General features: G+C 36.7%; 1 protein-coding gene across 2 annotated transcripts in view; it reads right to left on the bottom strand.

Annotated features, from left to right (window-relative positions):
* Positions 1-21864, bottom strand: part of LOC127881747 (6-phosphogluconate dehydrogenase, decarboxylating-like) — a 46104-nt gene that overhangs the window by 23870 nt on the left and 370 nt on the right. Inside the window, exons 2-8 of one of the 2 annotated variants that reach the window (XM_052429831.1) lie at positions 18099-18174; positions 11376-11555; positions 10054-10119; positions 4897-4947; positions 4365-4432; positions 2993-3059; positions 826-960 (exon numbers count right to left, since the gene is read on the bottom strand). In XM_052429831.1, coding sequence (XP_052285791.1) covers positions 826-960; positions 2993-3059; positions 4365-4432; positions 4897-4947; positions 10054-10119; positions 11376-11555; positions 18099-18174 — 643 coding nt within the window. Of the gene's footprint in view, positions 1-825; positions 961-2992; positions 3060-4364; positions 4433-4828; positions 4948-10053; positions 10120-11375; positions 11556-18098; positions 18175-21864 lie in introns of both variants that reach the window. The other variant, XM_052429830.1, reaches the window with a different exon arrangement.

The following is a 21864-nucleotide window of genomic DNA, read 5'->3' as shown; positions in this document are numbered from 1 at the left end:
GCCCGCCCGCCTGCCAACCCACTCGCCCGCCGACATTCTCCAATCTAATAACCAGTTTTTTTCTTCGGAAAACATGGTTAAAAATGTATCCTGATGGAAGTGTCTTAATCCAAACTGCCTCATTTGAACACCAAGGCTAATTTGGTAATGGCCGAGTACACATTGTCTCATATTTGACATTCAAAGAATAGCATATTGCATCTGCATTAGATGTTTGATTATACAAACAAAGCACAACCCCACTATCAAAGCAAACAAAACATGATCCAATTATACAAGCCAAAAAATGTTCTACCATTCACATCGTAGCAAACTAAACACACTATACAGGTGAAAAAACAACAACAAAACCCTATCATCCAAGCACACCAAACACAACCCTAACTGTGCCATTTCCTCCTGGTTCATTCCAATCACATCCTTCATGACATGGTATGAGAGATCAGCTGCATGTCCCGGCAATCAATGCCGTTGTGTACCATCTTCACAAAACACCAACCAACCATCTCAGTAGACAATAACCAACCCTACCTGTGCCATTCTCTCCTGGTTCATTCCAATCACATCCTTCATTACATGGTATGAGAGATCAGCTGCATGTCCCGGCAATCAATGCCGTTGTGTACCATCTTCACAAAACACCTACAAACCATCTAAACACACAATAACCAACCTCACCTGTGCCATTCTCTCCTGGTTCATTCCAAGCACATCTTTTATGACATGGTATGAGAGATCAGCTGCATGTCCCGGCAATCAATGCCGTTGTGTACCATCTTCACAAAACACCTACCAACCATCTAAACACACAATAACCAACCTCACCTGTGCCATTTCCTCCTGGTTCATTCCAAGCACATCCTTCATGACGTGGTAAGACTCACAGATCAGCTGCATATCTCCATATTCAATGCCGTTGTGTACCATCTTCACAAAGTGACCAGCACCCTCGGGACCCACCTGCAGCAGATTGTATAAACAATTTAATCCCATGGTAAGCGCAAAATCCCGGTAATAAACCATTTTAACAAGACTATTGCCAAGCAATAAAAGTCCCCTACCGGCTCCACCATTGTCAGAAATTCCATCATTGTCAGAATATTTTTTTTTATTTGTTGCCATATCAACCAGAATTTTTGACGTTAGAAACAAAATGAAATGACATGCATAATGTCCATTATTTCCATCTATCCATATTCCAAGTTTCATGATTTTTTTTTTTTTTTAGTAATTGCAGGATCCAGAAAACCACCATTTTCAGCAGTATTCCTAGTCTATTTGTTGCCATAGCAACCAGAATTTAAGACAAAGGAACAAAATGAAATGACGTGCATAATGTCCATATTGCCATCTATCCATGTTGCAAGTTTCATGAAAAAATATTAAGAACTTTTTAAGTTATCCCAGGATCCAGAAAACCACCATTTTAAGCAGTACTTCTAGTCTATTTGTTGCCATAGCAACCAAAATTTTAGACGTAGAAACAAAATGAAATGATGTGCATAATGTCCATATTGCCATCTATACATGTTTCAAATTTCATGCAAAAAATATTAAGAATTTTTAAAGTTATCACAGGATCCAGAAAAGTGTGACAGACACTCAGACTGACGAACACAAAGAGCACAAACCATAAGTCCCCTTCGGTGAAACCGGTAGGGGAATAATAACTGTGGTAATCTTATGGCTACAATTTTTATTTACCACTGTTTATAACATAGACTGCTGCCGGGTCCACATTGCAGTCAGTAAAGCTAGACTTTGCTGCAGTTTTTGTTGATGTCAATGAGCAGCTTGAGAGGCTAGTCATTATCAAACTAAACATTTGTTTTTACCGCTCTCACCGCTCTTTCGAGTATTATAAGCAGATATGGACACTGTCGAGTCCGTTTCCTGGGAAGAACCAGTACATGGTGTCTATGGAGGAGATAATGAGAATGCTCCCTAAGTAGGAATCAAACCCACAAACTCCCAATCGCTAGGCGGTCACCTCATTCGCTACACCACCGCTACACCGATTCAAGTAGGGCAGTGTCAGTTACTGATCTAAGTATCTGCCTTTAGTTCTGGTAAACAAGCTAAACCAGGAAAAGTCTGTTCATTGACTCTGTTTATATTTGATATCGACGCTGTCGTTCTCAAACCTCGTAGCTTCAAAATGCCAACTTTTCAGGAGAGAGAAAAAACCGTCTCATTTTTTTATAACGATGTTTTAGAAATTGAAATTCTGTAAAAATACCAAACAAATGAAGCTGCAAAATATGGTATAAGCTGTAGACACGTAAGCCATACTGATAAGTCATACTGACAGTCAGACATGGTAGCTACGATATTTTGTCTCCACAGTTTTGTCATTTTTATGAGGTACGACAATTTGTCCTGATAGGAAACCTCGTAGTTGCAAATAAAAAAAAATATAAAAACGTTTTTGTCAAATTTGTCCAAACGAAACGACGTACCTATAGGTGAAATGGCGTCGCTACGACTTTTTGCCGGGAAAAAAGCCAACAATCATTCTACAACATTTCGTCACGTGGCTTTTTCAAGGGCTCTGATTGGCGTAGAGCTTCAAGATATAGCACAAAACACGCGCCAGACTTAATATATTCGGAAAAGATGAAAAAAATATTTTGAAAATTTTTGAGCTACGAGGTTTGAGAACGACAACGACGATATACTGATCTCAAAATCAATAGGCTTCTTCCTTTCTTCCTAAGTAACCAACAAACCTATTTGCATGGTTGTAGGTAAAAGCATTATAGATATTGCACGGAAAACCAATGCTCTATTAACTTACCATCTAACCATTTCAAACCAATATATAGCTCTTGTTCTTTATAGCAGGGTATGTTAATTAACTTTAAAAATCAATAAGTCTCAGAATGTATTACATACCAAGAATGTAGAATGTCATACAACAGAAAAATTGGAAATGATTATTATTTGTATTCTTTTTTTATAGAAATACTTGAATACCCAACAATGTTATTACCCAATCACAGCATGGTTCATTGTCTGACTTTGCTGCAATGGACTGGAAGATGTTTTTGATGTGTGGCCTGAAACATAACACTGTCATAATACAGAAAATCACAATCACCGCTTATTGTTACTGTGCAATTTTAACTGTACATTACACATATATGCCAGAAAATTATTTAACCCATTTATGCCCAGTGGACTCTCCCATCCTTCTTAATTGGATCAATTTATTTCGAAAATTAGGGATGTCTAGTTTACTTATTTCTATATTTAGAATATTTATTACTGAAAATCCTTTTAGCAAACAGCGCAGACCCAGATGAGACGCCGCATCATGCGGCGTCTCATCTGGGTCTACGCTGTTTGCAATGTCCTTTTTTCAGGACACTAGGCATAAATGGGTTAAATATGGCATCTTTCAGACAATCAAAGTACGTTCCACCAAACACCAAGCATACATGCATCAGAGTGGGTAATCACGTGATAGTCAAGATAACTACCTCCATGCCTAGTCAGTTATTTATTGCCATTTTATACCCTTCATTATTTTTGTTTCATTTTTAAATGACGCTCAATTTCCAGCCATATCAGTAAACATGTGATTAGCGTTTATTTTATATTAAAATTTGCTTTATATCTCGACTTAACTCCACGCACATTTTTTAAGTGGAGCTTTAATTAGGTCATCCTGCTGAGAAATTTCGCAGCGAGCAAAGTCGAGAACAAAAGAGAATGTCATCACGAAATAAACGCTAGTAACTTTCTTGCTGATATGGCTGAACAAAGGAGCAGAATTTAAATAATAAATACAAGTAATAAAGGGTATAAAACGGCGAATAATACCTGCCTACGTCGCCATGTTGACTATCACGTGATTACCCCCTCTGATGCATGCTTCTCCTCCGTAGTAAAATATATTCATTTTTTCCCCCCAATTTCCTCTGAAATAACCATGTTAAAATATGTTACTTTAAACAGAAAAACTGAAAAGTACAACTAAATATCTACTTGATGACTTTAATGAAAAGAAAATGGTAAGAAACCCAAAGAAAAACACAGGCAATTCAATAACACATTAAAACTTTATTAAACAAACCAAATTCAAAACATTTTTCTTTTAGATTCTGAGTGGCTGTAAATGTGGCAGCCAAAAGCTACTCACCTGGCAGCCTCTTATCCCCCAGGCATGAGAGAGGGGCCATACCTGGCTCCATCTTCCCCTCCACTGACAACACTACCTACATACAGTAGACCCTTGGCCCCGATACTCACCAGGCACATTCTGATCCCCCAGACATGAGAGAGGGGCCATACCTGGCCCCTTCTTCCCCTCCACTGACCCTGCTACCCACATACAGCAGATCCTTGGCCCCTATACTCACCAGGCAGCCTTTGATCCCCCAGGCATGAGAGAGGGGCCATATCGGGCCCCGTCTTCCCCTCCACTGACACCACTACCCACATACAGTAGACCATTGGACCCTATACTCACCAGGCAGCCTCGGATCCCCCAGGCATGAGAGAGGGGCCATACCTGGCCCCTTCTTAGGGGCCATACCTGGCCCCTTCTTCCCCTCCACTGACCCTGCTACCCACATACAGCAGATCCTTGGCCCCTATACTCACCAGGCAGCCTCTGATCCCCCAGGCATGAGAGAGGGGCCGTACCTGGCTCTGTCTTCCCCTTCACTGACACCACTACCTACATACAGTAGACCCTTGGCCCCTATACTCACCAGGCAGCCTTTGATCCCCCAGGCATGAGAGAGGGGCCGTACCTGGCTCCTTCTTCCCCTCCACTGAACCCGCTACCCACATACAGCAGACCATTGGACCCTATACTCACCAGGCAGCCTCTGATCCCCCAGGCATGAGAGAGGGGCCATACCTGGCCCCATCTTCCCCGCCACTGACCCCACTTCCCACATACAGGAGACCCTTTGCATGTAGCTCCTTACAGCGTCGCTGAGAAAATACAGGAAAAATCACAGCTTTACAACATGACTATATTAAATATCCTATTCCTCCTAGCCAAAAGTATTTAAGCTATGCTACAGAAAAACATGGCTTAATGCATGAGCATAGTGAGTTAGCCCAACACTTGCCTAATCAGGGACAACACTCTCTGCCTCGACCAGATTTTCATTAAGAGACCCTGTTAAAATGAGAAATTCCATGAAAGCAAAAAGTGTTGTCCCTGATTAGCCTGTGTGGACTGCACAAGCTAAACTGGAATGACACTTGAGGCACATGCATTAAGACACGTTTTCCCAGAGCAAGCCTCAATTATTGTTCCCCCATCACGATATTAAACATCATCACTCTTCAGGGTTTGTTTTTCTTCTTCAACAAGGGCCTTATATACAGGCCCCTTCCCACAAGAGAAAAACCTCTAATCCTACGAGAATTTCTTTCAAATGATGCAATTTTCACCATAACTCAAGCTTACTTTGAAAAATGTCTTCCCCTTCTTCAGTTTTGTCAATAATTTTTTTGACAAAATGGAAGGCCATGAGGCAGATTCCTCAAATCCAAAAATGAAAGCCGTCTTCTTAAAATTTGCATTATAGTTATTTCAATTAAATGAAGAGTTTAGATGTCTATACACATAATATAATTAATTCTAATTTGGAAATATTTTTTACTTAAATAAACAATTTTTATATTTGGATACTTACAAATATTCTTAAATGCCTGCTGATAAGGTATGTGTATAACCTTCCTCCTGTCCCCATATCTAACGAGTAAGAATATGCCCTGGTGAAACATGTATGCCTCAACATACAATAAATGTCAACTGGTTTCTATCCCCTACCGTTAGACATCAGAAATAAACAAGACTTTTGCCAAGCAATAAAAGTCCCCTACCTGCTCCGCCATTGTCAGAAATTCCACCATTGTCAGAATATTTTTTTTATTTGTTGCCATAGCAACCATAATTTTTGACGTAGGAACAAAATGAAATGACATGCATTTTGTCCATATTGCCATCTATCCATGTTCCAAGTTTCATGAAAAAATATTAAGAACTTTCAAAGTTATCGCAGGATCCAGAAAACCACCATTTACAGCAGTATTTCTAGTCTATATGTTGCCATAGCAACCAGAATTTTAGACGTAGGAACAAAATGAAATGACGTGCATAATGTCCATATTGCCATCTATCCATGTTCCAATTTTCATGAAACAAGAGGGCCTGAAAGGCCCAAAGTCGCTCACATGAGATTCAAAGGAACTAAACTGTTCTGTACAGCCCAAGATGTCATTAGAACAAAATGTTCTTACCAACTTTCATGACTAGTGAACACCCTGGCAGTCCCGTTTTTCAACAGACCAGAACCATTTTCATACACATCCAAGATATCATTTAAACACATATACTGACAAAGTTTCATGAAGATTCATAAGTCCATATAAGGAAAAATGCCCCGCCCACTGGTGGCCATGTTTTTCAAGCAACTGGAACCACTTTCGAACTTTTCCAAAATATCATTGGGACAAATCTTCTGCCAAAGTTTAATGATGATCGTACAAAAAAATATGGCTTCTAGAGTGTTAACAAGGTTTAAATATAGCTATATAAGGTAAAATGCCACGCCCCCTTGGCGGCCTTGTTTTTCCACCAACCAGAACCATTTTCGAACTTATCCAAGATATCATTGAGACAAATCATCTGACCAAGTTTCATGATGATCGGACAATAAATGTGGCCTCTAGAGTGTTAACAAGGTTTTACTAAAGCATGATATATAGCCATATTAGGAAAAATGCCCCGCCCCTGGTGGCCATGTTTTTTAAGCAAACAAAACCATTTTCGAACTCCTCCAAGATATCATTAGGACAAATCTTCTGACTAAGTTACATGAAGATCGGAAAATAAATGTGGCCTCTAGAGTGTTAAAAAGGTTTTACTATAGCCATATTAGGAAAAATGCCCCGCCCCCTGGCAGCCATGTTTTTCAACCAACAAGCATCATTTTTCAACTCATCCAAGATATTATTAGGGTGAATCTTCTGAATAAGTTTCATGAAGATCGGACAATAAATGTGGCCTCTAGAGTAAAACAAGATTTTACTATAGCCATATATAGCAATATAAGGAAAAATGCCCCGCCCGTTGGAAGCCATTTTTTTCAAGCAAACGTAACCATTTTCGAACTCATCCAAGATATCATTGAGGCCAATCTTCTAACCAAATTTCATGAAGATTGGACAATAAATGTGGCCTTTAGAGTGTTCACAAGGTTTTACTATAGCCATATATAGCCATATAAGGAAAAATGCCCCGCCCCTTGGCAGCCATGTTTTTCAAGCAAACAAAACCATTTTCGAACTCATCCAAGATATCATTGAGACCAATCTTCCGATCAAATTTCATGAAGATTGGACAATAAATGTGGCCTCTAGAGTGTTAAAGGGATCTTTTCACGCTTTGGTAAATTGACAAAATTGAAAAAAGTTGTTTCAGATTCGCAAATTTTCGTTTTAGTTATGATATTTGTGAGGAAACAGTAATACTGAACATTTACCATGGTCTAATATAGCCATTATATGCATCTTTTGACGATTTTAAAACCTAAAAATTATAAAGCGTTGCAACGCGAAACGATTGAATAATTTGGAGAGTTCTGATTTTGTCGTTAAATTTTGTGAAACTACGAAGATTGCTTATATAAGGTATAAAATACGTTCAGTATGTGTACACGGCGGAATAGCTCAGTAGGCTAAAGCGTTTTTACTTCAGGACTCTGGCAGGACTCCAAGGGTCATTGGTTCGAAACCTGGTCCGGGCAATGTTCTTTTCCTTTTTTTAATTTTATTCTTGTTTTTTTACTGGAGCTTTTACGATCCAATGTTTACATTTATCGATATAAAACATTTAATGAATAAGTTAAAAAATGCCAAAATCTGTGAAAAGGCCCCTTTAACAATGTTTTACTATAGCCATATAAGGAAAACTGCCCCGCCCTCTGGCGGCCATGTTTTTTCACTGATCTGGACCATTTTCAAACACGTCTGAGATATCAATGAAACCAATGCTTTGACCAAGTTTCATGATGATTGGGCAAAAATTGTGACTTCTAGAGTGTTCACAAGGTTTCTCTATAGCCATATAAGGAATACTGCCCCGCCCCCTTGCGGTCATGTTTTTCAATGGACCGGAACCATTTTTGAACTCAACCAACATATCATTTAGACAAACATTTTGACAAAGTTACAGGAAGATTGGGCATCAAATGTGACTTCTACAGTGTTCATAAGGTTTTTCTTTTTTTTGACCTAGTTTTTTACCCAGCATGACCCAGTTTCGAACTCAGTCGAGGAATCAATGGGACAAATGTTCTGACCAAATTTCATGAAGATCAGACAATAAATGTGGCCTCTAGAGTGTTCACAAGGCAAAATGTTGAAGACGGACGACGGACAAAAAGCGATCACAAAAGCTCACCATGAGCACGTTTTGCTCTGGTGAGCTAAAAATATGAAGAACTTTTAGAGTTATCGCAGGATCCAGAAAACCACCATTTTCAGCAGTATTTCTAGTCTATTTGTTGCCATAGCAACCAGAATTTTTGACCTAGGAACAAAATGAAATGACGTGCATAATGTCCATATTGCCATCTATCCATGTTCCAAGTTTCATGAAAAAATATTAAGAACTTTAAAAGTTATTGCAGGATCCAGAAAACCACCATTTTCAGCAGTATTTCTAGTCTATTTGTTGCCATATCAACCAGAATTTAAGACGTAGGAACAAAATGAAATGACGTGCATAATGTCCATATTTCCATCTATCCATTTTCCAAGTTTCATGAAAAAATATTAAGAACTTTTTAAGTTATCGCAGGATCCAGAAAAGTGTGATGGACAGACAGACGGAGCGCAAACCATAAGTCCCCTCCTGTGAAACGGGTAGGGGACTAATAAAACAAGAGCACCGCAAAACGGGTGCCACGCTCGGCTACAGGTGCAGTTTTGAATAAATTAAGCTTGTCAGATTTTTTTTTTTTTTTTTTTAAAGGTCACAGTGACCTTGCCCTTTGACCTAGTGACCCAAAAATTGATGTGGTGTGTAGAAGTCATCAAGGTGCATCCACATACATGAGTTTCAAAGTTGTAGGTGGAAGCAATTTGATTTTAGATCCAATGTTTAAAACCTTAACAAAATGTTAAGGTTTTAGCACGACGCGGATGTCGGACGACACGACAAGCTGGCTATGACAATACCTCGGGTTTTCTCCGAAAAGGCCGAGCTTAAAAATAACAAGTAAGTTAATTGAATTGATATCCCCTGCCAATTTCAAAATTTCAGGTCAGATGGACAGACATACAGATGGAATGACAGACATACGTACGGATGCCAATGTTTTATCCCTCAGCCTTTGGCGAGGAATAATTATTATGTGGAATAGAATAGGCTGGAACAGGTTGTTGTAACAGGGGTTTTTCTGCCTATTTTGGGAAAAGGAGTCTGACCAAATAGGGAATTTTTTATCGACAAAATTGACCATTTTGGGAATTTTTGCTTCGATGAAACGGCTCATTTGGGAAAAAATTGTGAGTTTATCATGCTTAAATAATTCAGTGGTTTAACAAATCAATTTGTTTTTATTTGTTATTTTGTCTTCTTTATATAAACAGATTCAATATTGGGCATGTTCAATGTTTATTCAAGTACTGCAGTTTTGTTTTTCAGTTACAGTTACACTCTGAGATAAGAACTCTACAGTCAAAACCTTATAGCAGATATTTTTGACCAAAACAAACACTGGTTAGTCACACAAGTTATAAGACACTGCATTCTGTTTTGGAAATTGGGATTTTTTTTAATAATTTTGGGTTGGGATCGGGTCCGTTTGCTTTGGGAGTGCCTCCGTTTTCTGGAGGCGCAGACAGTGCTGGATACCCCTGGTAAACACCACGTCACACAGGCTTGAAAAAATTCTTTTCTGCTGGTACACTTATCTATCCAATAATTATGATAAACACTGATAATAGGGTATATTAAAAGATAATATATCAATACAACCATTATTAAACCATACATTTATAAAGGGTTAGATAACTCACGTTTGTGTCAGTATACTCTGAGTTTCCTCCATCTATGATTATGTCCCCTTTCTCCAGAAGTGGTACCTGAACATGTACATTAACAGTGTAAGCGTTTGATGTGTTCACTGACATACACAATAATTGTTTTGACAGATGAAACGTCTAATTTTAAATTTTGGATGCTATTACCAACAGGACGTTGGATACTTCGGGCTTCATTGGCTAATAAAACAATACCGTACAGGGCTTTTTTGGGACCCGCCGAAAATTGGCCCTTTCCCTCGGATTTTTTTTTCCCCTCAAAAGGTAAATTTTCCCCCAGACTAAATTTTTTTTTTAACTTTAAATACATAAGTTGACCTGATCCAGTGTAGAAAATATAACATATTGCAAAATTAAATTATCTGTTGCCTTGAATTTGTTTAAAAAACAGCAAAATATGTTGAATTGATTATTTTAGACTTTCTTTATTTTCCCCAAAATCCAGCTTTTTGCATGATTTTTTCCCCCAAAGTCCGGCATTTCTCGCGATTTTTTTTCCCCTCAAAAAAGGCCAGGACCTTTCCCCAAAATCAGATAAAAAACCCTGCCGTAAAATTAAGTTTTTACACTTGCATCTTATATTTTTTTTACATGTGTTATGCTTTTATAAAAGTCTTACTTATTAGACCCAACATACTATTTTAGTCCATGAAAAAAAGCTGCTAAAACCATATAGGAAATAGAAAGGTACATGTAGACAAATTCTGATTACTTTACACATTATAGACATTTCTGAATCAAAGATAGTGTCTTGAAAAGTGCAAAAAAGCCAATGTATTATAGTAGAAGCAAAGAAGATTCAAAGGAACATAAAATATGATAAAATAAATATCTAACATAAACAATTACATCAGTCTACAAGCCGGGAAAAGATTTCAAGAACATTTGCCTTCAACTTTACTTAAAAGTTTGCTCAAGTATCAACTTGAGCAAGATACAAATATTTTCATCTTTTGTGGCTGGTAGGTTGAAGATTGTGAAATGATAAGAATACATGACCCAGTGTTCAGTAATTAAAGTCAGACAACTAAAGTGCCTGAATCTAATTGAGCCGCGTTCTGGTAAATTGGGGCTTAATGCATGTGTTAACCATCGTCCCACAGAAATCTATGCATTATACACAGGCTAACCAGGAAAATCACTTTCTTCATTTACAGAATATTCATTTTAAGTGAAGTCCCCTCTAAACAAAATCCATTTAAGGCGGAACAAATGTCATAATCTGGGACAACACTTATGATGCATATGCATTAAGCCCTGTTTTCCCACTAAGAGACTCAATCATTCTATTAACCTACCAGCTTATTGATGAAATCGTCCACAGCCTGTCCAGCCTTCACCAGCAGCATCACACGGCGGGGTTTCTTCAAGTGGGCCACCATGTCCTCCATTGACTTGGCCCCTATGACCTTTGTGCCCTTGGCCTCATTGCTAAGGAACTCCTCCACCTTGGACACCGTCCGGTTGAACGCCACCACCTGAGTTAGAATATAGTATTCACAATATATCACTTTCAATGACAGTTTTTCTGACCCTGTTAAATTTCCAAAGGATTGCTTGGACACATTATATTATTATATTAGGTTCAGACATATTGTCATTTCTTGTCACACAACGTGTCCGACAGTTTACAAATGTTTGTCAGACATTTTAATTTCCAGCTGGAGTGTTCTGACTGATTCTGAGAAGTGTGATAATCTCCCATTGTAAAGATTTATGTGGTAATTTCCCATTTTAAGGGTTAAAGCGTTCATTGACATGCACATCTATGCATGTTGCAACATCCAACAGTTTACAGCACATACATCAATCAAGTGCTGTTGTCAGAAATTAACACAATGAAAAGGCCCATGATCAGGTCATATTAGGTTTACACAAAATCATCTCAAATCATAGCAAATCAATTAAGAGTAACTAAATTTAAATTGAATATGAGAGTCTAGAGGAGCACAACTTATGAAGCCATGAAAGTTTTCTTCATACTGACAGTAACTGTAAATAGTTAGTAAGCAAAGTTTTTTTTTCATTCAAAATTGCGTCAGATAACCCCATTCCCAACGGAAAAAAGTATTTATTTTTCCAAATGGGAGTTAAAAATTACCAGAGGAAGGTTTCCACATTAAAAAAAAAAATCTTAAAATTTTGTTAATCTCCCATCCATGTAAGTTCAACCTTAGTGAATATAATACTTAAAACACTTAAAGTCTACAATTTTTAGCACAACAACAATAACACTTAATGTCCCAATTTAAATCAAAACGCAGAGAATTTTCCCAATCCAAAGGGACCCGGCCCCATTCCCAAAATGATGAAAAAAACACTGAAGCCCATGAGAGCAATAAGAAACTATTGCCATAAATTGTTGATTTCTGGTCATTCCTTCAGAAAATGTCTTTCACATTTTGCACTATCCATTTAAAAGTAAAACCTGATAACCATTTTTAAAACCACATTTTTATTCTTATTTACTTGCTAGCAATTAATCAATATGACGTCCTAATGGATAAAACAAATGCTTGTATTACATGTGTAAATACACAAAACGAAAAATGATGTATGTTTTGTTGCAGTTATTATCTTCCAGTGCTTTACAGTAAAAGTTCTTCAACCAAAACAAACGAGAAATGCCACTGATTTTAAACACTCTGAAATTACAGGACTTATTTGCAGATTTTCTTATATTTCTTTGACATGTTTTCATGGCTACAAACACTTAACACAAAATAAAATGGCTTGATTAAAATTACAAATGAAACATAAATTTCAAAATAAATTACTGTAAACCCTTATCATACTTCAACTTCTAGGAAATATCAATAAATCAAAGATTAACAAGAAATATCTTTAAAAAAGATATACGGCGTTGATTGTGGTTGCAGTTAATGAAAGGTAAAGACTTCAATGAATGAGATCAAAGATAGCGAATGTCTTTTTCTGCGCAGTTCTTAGCTGCAGCAAACGCAGTACGGGATGATACACGGAGTTTTCGCGGCTTATTTTACATTATTACATATTGCTGGTCATAAACGCATAGATACAAAACAGAAAACAAAAAGAAGAATGGAAGTGAAATTAAAAATATGAGTCAACCGGCCACACGCGAAGTATCCGTACATATTTTAAATATTTATACGCGCGTTCTTCGAACAAACCTGTTTTAGTGGTTTGTCTGGCGTTGCTATTTGATTCGATTATTAACAGTATCGAGAATCATTGCGCTCATGCTTAATTCATTAGTCAATATGATGGCATAATTCTTGTTAAATTAATTAAAAATAATATTTATCATGGTATTGTTGTAAAACACATTAAGAATCTATTATTGACATACCATATGATATCGCTGGATATCTTCATTTAACATCTGTCTGGTCTAAAGAAAATTCCAGTTCACCTAGTTCACGCTATAGCGTCTTTATTATGTAACGATTATTTTCCTGGCCACGAACTCCTATCAGCACATAGGGTAGAGACGCAGCGATGACCTGTACGTAAACTCTGATATTCACTCACAGTGGCCGCAAATTGACCCGATATACCTCGCATGTTGAAATGTAATGCATTAAATTGAGTCTTTGCTTCCACTGCTCTCTATACTTTAACATGTTAACATGTTGACAGGAATATGGAAGTTAGTACTAAATATGAAAACATAGCCTTTAAGTGCAAACCTTCTCGCGCTGAAAATCTTCTGAAAATAAAAGGTGGACGCACAAACTGTATTGATGTCGAGATTGAGTGTAAAACTGTTCTATCTATTAAGCCTTTTCATTAGATATAAAATTGTTTCATGCTGAACACGCAGTAAAACAGTGTTACAAAGACGCGGATATGTTTCCAATGTTCTGGTCGTATTCTCAAATCAGCCAATGCAGTCAATGAAGTGTATTCATCTGTACTTGGCTGCGGGAAGTTTTATTTCAATTCTATTGGACGCTAACAAAGGTCAGGCTAAGGTGAAAAGCTGGCTTTATACAGCTTAAGCCGAAAAACTTGTGTTTTAACAAGAGCTGTGTTCGTGAAACACAATGCCCCCTACTGAGCAGCTTTGAAGCTCTATATTTGACCTTTGACCTTGAAGGATGACCATGACCTTTAACCACTCAAAATGTGCAGCTCCATGAGAAACGCATGCATGCCAAATATTGAGTTGCTATCTTCAATTTTGCAAAATTTGACCCTTGACCTTGAAGGATGACCTTGACCTTGAACCACTCAAAATGTGCAGGTCCATGAAACACATGCATGCCAAATATCAAGTTGCTATCTTCAATATTGCAAAAATATGACCTTTGACCTTGACCTTGAAGGATGATATTGACTTTGACATTTCACCACTCAAAATGTGCAGCTCCATGAGATACGCATGCATGCCAAATATTGAGTTGCTATCTTCAATATTGCAAAATTTGACCTTTGACCTTGAAGGATGACCTAGACCTTTTACCACTAAAAATGTGCAGCTCCATGAGATATACATGAATGCCAAATATTGACTTGCTATCTTCAATATTGCAAAATTTAACCTTTGCCCTTGAAGGATTACCTTGACCTTGAACCACTCAACATGTGCAGGTCCATAAAATACACATGCATGCCAAATATCAAGTTGCTAATTTCAATATTGCAAACATTTGACCTTTGACCTTGAAAGATGACCTTGACTTTGACCTTTCACCACTCAAAATGTGCAGCTCCATGAGATACGCATGCATGCCAAATATCAAGTTGCTATCTTCATTATTGAACAAGGGCTGTTTGGAAAACATGCATGCCCCCCATATGGACTGTCAGTTGTAGTGGCAGTCATTGTGTTAATACGTTTTTTGTTACTGTGACCTTGACCTTTGACCTAGTGACCTGAAAATCAATAGGGGTCATCTGCCAGTCATGATCAATGTACCTGTGAAGTTCCATGATCCTAGGCCTAATTATTCTTGAGTTATCATCAGGAAACCATTTTACTGTTTCGAGTCACTGTGACCTTGACCTTTGACCTAGTGACCTGAAAATTAATAGGGGTCATCTGCCAGTCATGATCAATGTACCTATGAAGTTTCATGATCCTAGGCGTAAGCATTCTTGAGTAATCATCCGGAAACCATTTTACTATTTCCAGTCACTGTGACCTTGACCTTTGACCTAGGGACCTGAAAATTTATAGGGGTCATCTGCCAGTCATTATCCATTTACCTATGAAATTTCATGATCCTAGGCGTAAGCATTCTTGAGTTATCATCCGCAAAACATTTTACTGTTTCGAGTCACTGTGACCTTGACCTTTGACCTAGTGACCTGAAAATCAATAGGGATCATCTGCCAGTCATGATCAATGTACCCATGAAGTTTCATGATCCCAGGCAAGTGTTCTTGAGATATCATCCGGAAACAATCTGGTTGACGGACTGACCAACGGACCGACCGACATGTGCAAAACAATATACTCCCTCTTCTTCAAAGGGTGGCATAAAAAGTTATGGCCAATGTTAAAGTTTTGGGACGGACTGACAGACGCCATATATTTGACCTTTGACCTCGAAGGATGACCTTGACCTTCATCTTTCACCACTCAAAATGTGCAGCTCCATGAGATACACATGCATGCCAAATATCAAGTTGCTATTGTGGCCATTAAAGTTTTCGGACGGACAGACAGACTGACACACTGACGGACAGTTCAACTGCTATATGCCACCCGACCGTGGGCATAATAAACAAAAATAGAGATGTTTTATTAAAATATCAAAATATTTTCAACTAGGAATATTAGCTGGGTATTTTCTTATGTTTTCCATACAGCATTTTTACAGACACATTTGAACCATACATCACTACAAAAAACACTTGCCTGTAAACAGATTTTAGTGATTTTATTAGTATTTATTTAAGTTAATACTTAAAGAGAGAGAGAGCATTGAGCTATAAATACATTGATGGACAGTGAGGACCAAGCAGTGTCAATCCATGTTTTATGTTCAATGACAAGGTAAAGTACACTTCATGAACATGAACAGATTACAGTATTGCACAGGTAAGGGAAGTTTAAACATAATTTAACATTTAACATCAGCCAGCAGAAAAGCAGCTCAAAATGAAGACTACAACATGTCCTTTATTTTTTACATCAAATGTAGCATATCAGTGGAGTATTTCGCAATATGGTTTAAAAGTTCTAATTTTTAGCCTCTAGCGAAAAAGGAATCAAACTAGAACAAGTTCTACATTACTTGGTAGCTGACCTAATGCATCATACAAACATTTGTCCCTGGATTAACACAGACTTTATCAGATTCATTTCTTTAATTACATGAAAATCATTTCATGATTACCCATACTTAGATACGTCTATGTAAAACTGATTATATCCCTTATTATGAGCATGTGTGAGTACTTATTACAATAATTGTAATAATCAAAACTGTGTGTATTTTAATGTTGTTTCATGGTTCTTGTTTTTTGTGTATTTTTGGTGCTTGGCCATATTATTAAAACAAATAATCTGAGCAAGTTTCATGATTTTTGTGAGAAAAAATGTGGGCTCTAAAATCCTTGCAACGTTTGAGTTAATTTGAGTTAATTTGCCCCAGTGACAAGTTTCATGAAGATTGGGCAATACATGTGTCCTTATTACATAGATTTTGATTCCTTGAAATCCACTATTGAACTTGCAAGAGAATAAAGAATGAGTATAAAGTTGCCCCATAACAAATTTATAGTATTTTTATTTATAATCAGTGGTAAAGAACAGAACATAGTCAGTGATTTTTTCCTACTTTATTACGTACAATGTACTGGAAAACGTAACCAATTGGGAAAAACTACAAATTTCCCAATTGCTGTCAAAAAAAAAATTCGCAAGTGAAGATAAAAATTTTCAAAATGAAATAAAATTTACATTTATAAACAAGACTATTGCCAAGCAATATAGTCCCCTACCGGCTCCACGATTGTCAGAAATTCCACCATTGTCAGAATTTTTATATTTTTTATTTGTTGCCATAGCAACCAGAATTTTTGACGTAGGAACAAAATGAAATGACGTGCATATTCCATATTGCCATCTATCCATGTTTCAAGTTTTACGAAAAAATATTAAGAACTTTTAAAGTTATCACAGGATCCAGAAAACCACCATTTTCAGCAGTATTTCTAGTCTAGTAATGGCAACCAGAACTTTTGACGTAGGAACAAAATGAAATGACGTGCATAATGTCCATATTGCCATCTATCCATGTTTCAAGTTTCATGAAAAAATATTACGAACTTTTGAAGTTATCGCAGGATACAGAAAAGTTTGACTGACTGACAGACTGACAGACAGACAGAGTGCAAACCATAATTCCCCTCCAGTGAAACCGGTAGGGGACAATAAAATGCAACATTTAGTTTTAATAGTTTCTCTATGCAGCTCTATGGCTTGAACCTAAGTTAATATAATATTAACAACTTGACAACACTTACATGTAGATATCAATTTTAAAGTATTTGTGAGCAAAAAATCAAATAAACCAATTGTCAAATGTGAAGACTACACAACGCAAATTTTCCCAATTCAGGGGTTTTCGCGCAAATTTTTGTAAATTGGGCTGGTACTGGTACTTTTCCTTATCGGGCAAACAAAATCGCTGATAGTACAAATATAAACCAACATACAGACTGAATTTGAACACACTTTAATTTAAGATTTCCTGGCCCCTGCATAACAGGGCCTTTACTTAATTTTAAAGTAGGCAGAGAATTCCAATAGGACAACTGGAATAAAGATTTGTTTAAGCCTAAAAAGGTTTCAGGTTGTTGTTGAATATCTTGGTTAAACATTGCAGGGGGGCTGTACAGCCTCCTGAGATTTCATAAAACACCGTATTTCCAATAATCATACAAATAAAACAGACAAATATAAAGATTGAGAGCTAGAATCTAGATGCTGATCCTATTGCAACTTATTCCTAACACATTGTCTTACTAAAAAATAGCTCAGAATTAGGGAGTGCTGGGACGGGCAGGTAAGTGTCAGTACTTACTGTGAATCCATGGTCATTCATGTTCAGGATCAGATTCTGACCCATAACTGCAAGCCCAATCAGTGCAAGATCTCCCCTAAAAGTATATACATTACATTAAGTTTAAACCTATTTATTTTAGCTCGATTGCATAGAAAGTCTAAGGCTTATATAAACGCTCTTGAGTCCTTTTCCTGGGCCTAGAACCAGTACTTGGTGTCTATGGGGGAGATCTAAAGAACGCTCCCTCGGTGGGGATCGAACCCATGACCTCCCGGTCGCTAGGCGGACACCATATCCATTACACCACGGGGACCTGTCATTTACATTACATTTGTTTCTCCTGGGGCAAAGTTAACTCTATAGCTAAAACAATAAAATAATAGACAAATATTCCCCGGAAATAATTATTCACATCAAAGTAAGAAACACCATGCAAAAACAGAAAGGAGAAATAATCTTTTTGCACAAGAAATAATACTAAGTATTATAAAATTTCTTTAGACTGTGGACTGTGAGTGTGGTGGCACTTATGGCACTATATTTGTGGGTGTGGTAGATTTCTATCAATTGCATCAGGATTTCTTAACTCTTTCAGTGCTGGAACCGAATTTTGAAGGCCTTTGCAAACAGTTTGGATCCAGATGAGATGCCACAGAACGTGGCGTCTCATCAGGATCCAAACTGTTTGCTATTCTTATAGTATTGATTCGTTGATTTTTTTCTTAAGAAAATGATAATTTTAGAAATTCAGCAGACAACACTTTAGCAGACGACAAATTTCCCAGCATGCCAATGGTTAAATATGGCTGATGACCGCATGCAGCTGGTTAGATGGGTAACAGTGGGAAGTGTGAGTAATAAATGAAGTCCTGTTCCAGAGACAACCGTGTGTCTATAAGTGCCCAATATGAAGAACCAAGCACACTTTGCCTTAGAGTATCCTTTGAGTTCTGTGTATTGGTGGGTATGATTTGATTTCTGATCAGAAATATGCCAAATATCTGCCACATGAAACCTTAGTTTTGGTGCCACTTTAAAAATAGTTTCTTTCCATGGTATCAAACATTAAAATATCAGAGAAATGACCTTCCTACAGGTAAGTAAGTTCTCTTTTATAATAAAACATGGTGTCAATCACAAAATCTTGCACAGTTACATGTACTTAAGTTTTATTAAGGATTAAGAGAGTATTTCACAATCTTCAATAAATATTTTACTAAATGGAAACATACCATGTTAAATTACCTCAGACTGTGGTGCACACATTAGACAGCGCTGCATATTAAGTATTTTTTACATACATGGGCGTGCAACTATGATTACGATTACTCGCTAAAACTTTAAACCATTCACTGAAATTTAAAAAAAATGGGTTTTTGCTCAGATATTACTTTACATGGGTGTTTCCAATTATTATCTTTTTATATAAATGCTCATATAGTTTTACCAATATACATAAAATTTAACAAAGTCATGAAATAAAAGGTAAAAGTTTGTGTTTAGTTTAATTAACTATAACTCCTATCAAGTAAACAAATGACAGTTCCAATATTTTTTATTTGAAGACAAAGGCTTAATACACCGACACCCCAACTCACCAGGCAGGGCTTTTTTGGCCCAATTTTATAGCCAAAATTCAGCTATACTCCCAATTGCAAAAAGTGCACTTTTTTCCCAAAATTGGCTAGAAAATTCCCATTTGGTAAAAAAAAACGCGAATGACATCGGCTGTTTCGCTTTTTTACAAATCGTTGTCAGATCCAGTCTCGTACAGGTTTTGGACTATACCTCGATTTGGATAACGTCAGCATTATTCGTGTGCATGATATTCTTCGTATTGTTCAGGCGCTTATTATATTTGGGATACAATTCAAGCGTCTGGTAATTCAGCTTAATGGAAAACAAAGATGTCGCAAAATTCGAAATATTACATGAAAAAGATTCCTGTGAAAAAACATGGCTGCTAAACAAAAACTGTTAATTGTTTTAAGCAAGCGTCATTATAAAAACAAACATCGTCCATGTTTTTTTTCCACTTTTTGGGAAGATAGCCCATGGCTTTGGAATTGGGAATTTTATCGGCATTTTCATGAAATTGGGAAAATAAATTAATTAGCATTTTTTTCCACACGAAAAGTCCACTGATTAGGGAAATACTAAATTTGATATAACCCTTTATAATCATTCAAATTAAAAGAACAAAATCACTTTGTTAGATGTAATTGAAATAAAATTGAGATAAAATATACATAAGACATCTTTCTAAAAAAAAAAAAAAAAAAAATTTTTTTTTTTTTTTTTTTTTTGGAAATTGGGAATTTTTTGCCACATTTTGGGAAAAAAGTATACTTTTTGGGATTGGGAACATAGCCGAAATTCGGCTATAAAATCGGGCCAAAAAAAACCCTGTCGTCACGAAGTACAAGCCTTCCCATTGAAACTCCTTCCATTGTTAATGATAGTTATTTAATAACAATTGATTCTTTTGCATTGTCAGTGTTGATTTCTGAAAGCAAAATGCTGACTGATATTCAACATGTTGAATGCAGTAGTTCTCCAGAAGATGATAATAAAATGGTGCCTGATGTGACTGAAGACTTTGTGAGAGCTTATTATGTGGAAAACTGTTGATCATGATGGTGTTTGTGGTGTTTGTGATTAAACATGCTGAACTCATTCATGTAGTTTTAAATCCCAATTTATTTTCCCAATTTATTGAAAATGCCGATAAAATTCCCAATTTCAATGCCATGGGCTATCTTCCCAAAAGGCTGAAAAAAAGCACTGCCAGGCTATCATCTCTTTGACAGACAATTTATTATTTTATCATTTTAAAAATGTCAGTGCTATTTAGTAAAGCATCTCAAGGAAAGTTTAAAGGTTATCAAATGTTCATACATAAATTTAGTTCCAAATCATGTTACTGCAATTATGATATGAACACATTTGAAATCTTATGTATTGCCTTTTCTTATACATGTATTTATTAATATATTTATATCTGAGCAAGGTTTTTTTTTGTTTGTGGGGGAAGGGGCCTTTAGCCCTTATGTGGGGGAAATTTTAAGCGGGATTTTCCACTTTGGGGAAAAATTGTGCGCATGGGAATTTTCCCGGCGTTCCCCTTTTTGGGGGATTTGTTTACTTACTCTCTCATTATTTCAATACGTGTGTACATGTTTGCACTATATTCATTGTTTTTTTCATAACTTATTACGTTTGGCAATATTAAATTGAAATATAATTGAGATATTTTAAATTATTAAAAAAAATTTTTTTTTTTTTTTAGGGGGAATTTTTTGTTCTGAAAGGGGAAAAAACCAGCCTAGTGTGGTGGGGGAAGACGCTAATATTCGGCGTCTGTTATATAAGGTAAAAAACCCCTGCTGAGTTACTTATTGTAGGGCTGGAGTAAAGAAAGGAGGGATGTAATGTTCGGGCTCAGCGTTGCCTGATAAACCCTGCCTCCTGCCCTAGTCAGGAAAGTAGTGATTAAATGTGTTAAAAAAATACAGCATTTTTGCCTGTTAGGTCTTGTGAACTTCTCAGGGTTAAGACAATGCAAAACAACTTCACTGTGAGTAATTGTGGAAGAAATTGTAGTATATTGTACAACTTTTACACACAATAAATATAATTGACAGAACAATCTACTCACTTGTATTCTGAATGTCCTTTCTTATTTTGTGTGAAAAGATGCTTATAACACTCCATTATGATTATTGATGGTTTTTATGAGACTGGCTGAATGAAATACTTCATTTGCTTAACTTTAAGCGCAATT

This window comes from Dreissena polymorpha, chromosome 5, assembly GCF_020536995.1.
Source record: "Dreissena polymorpha isolate Duluth1 chromosome 5, UMN_Dpol_1.0, whole genome shotgun sequence".
In the NCBI taxonomy this organism is placed as follows: domain Eukaryota; kingdom Metazoa; phylum Mollusca; class Bivalvia; order Myida; family Dreissenidae; genus Dreissena; species Dreissena polymorpha.
The sequence above is the reverse complement of the archived record's forward strand: the minus strand, read 5'-3'. Positions and strand labels throughout refer to the sequence as shown.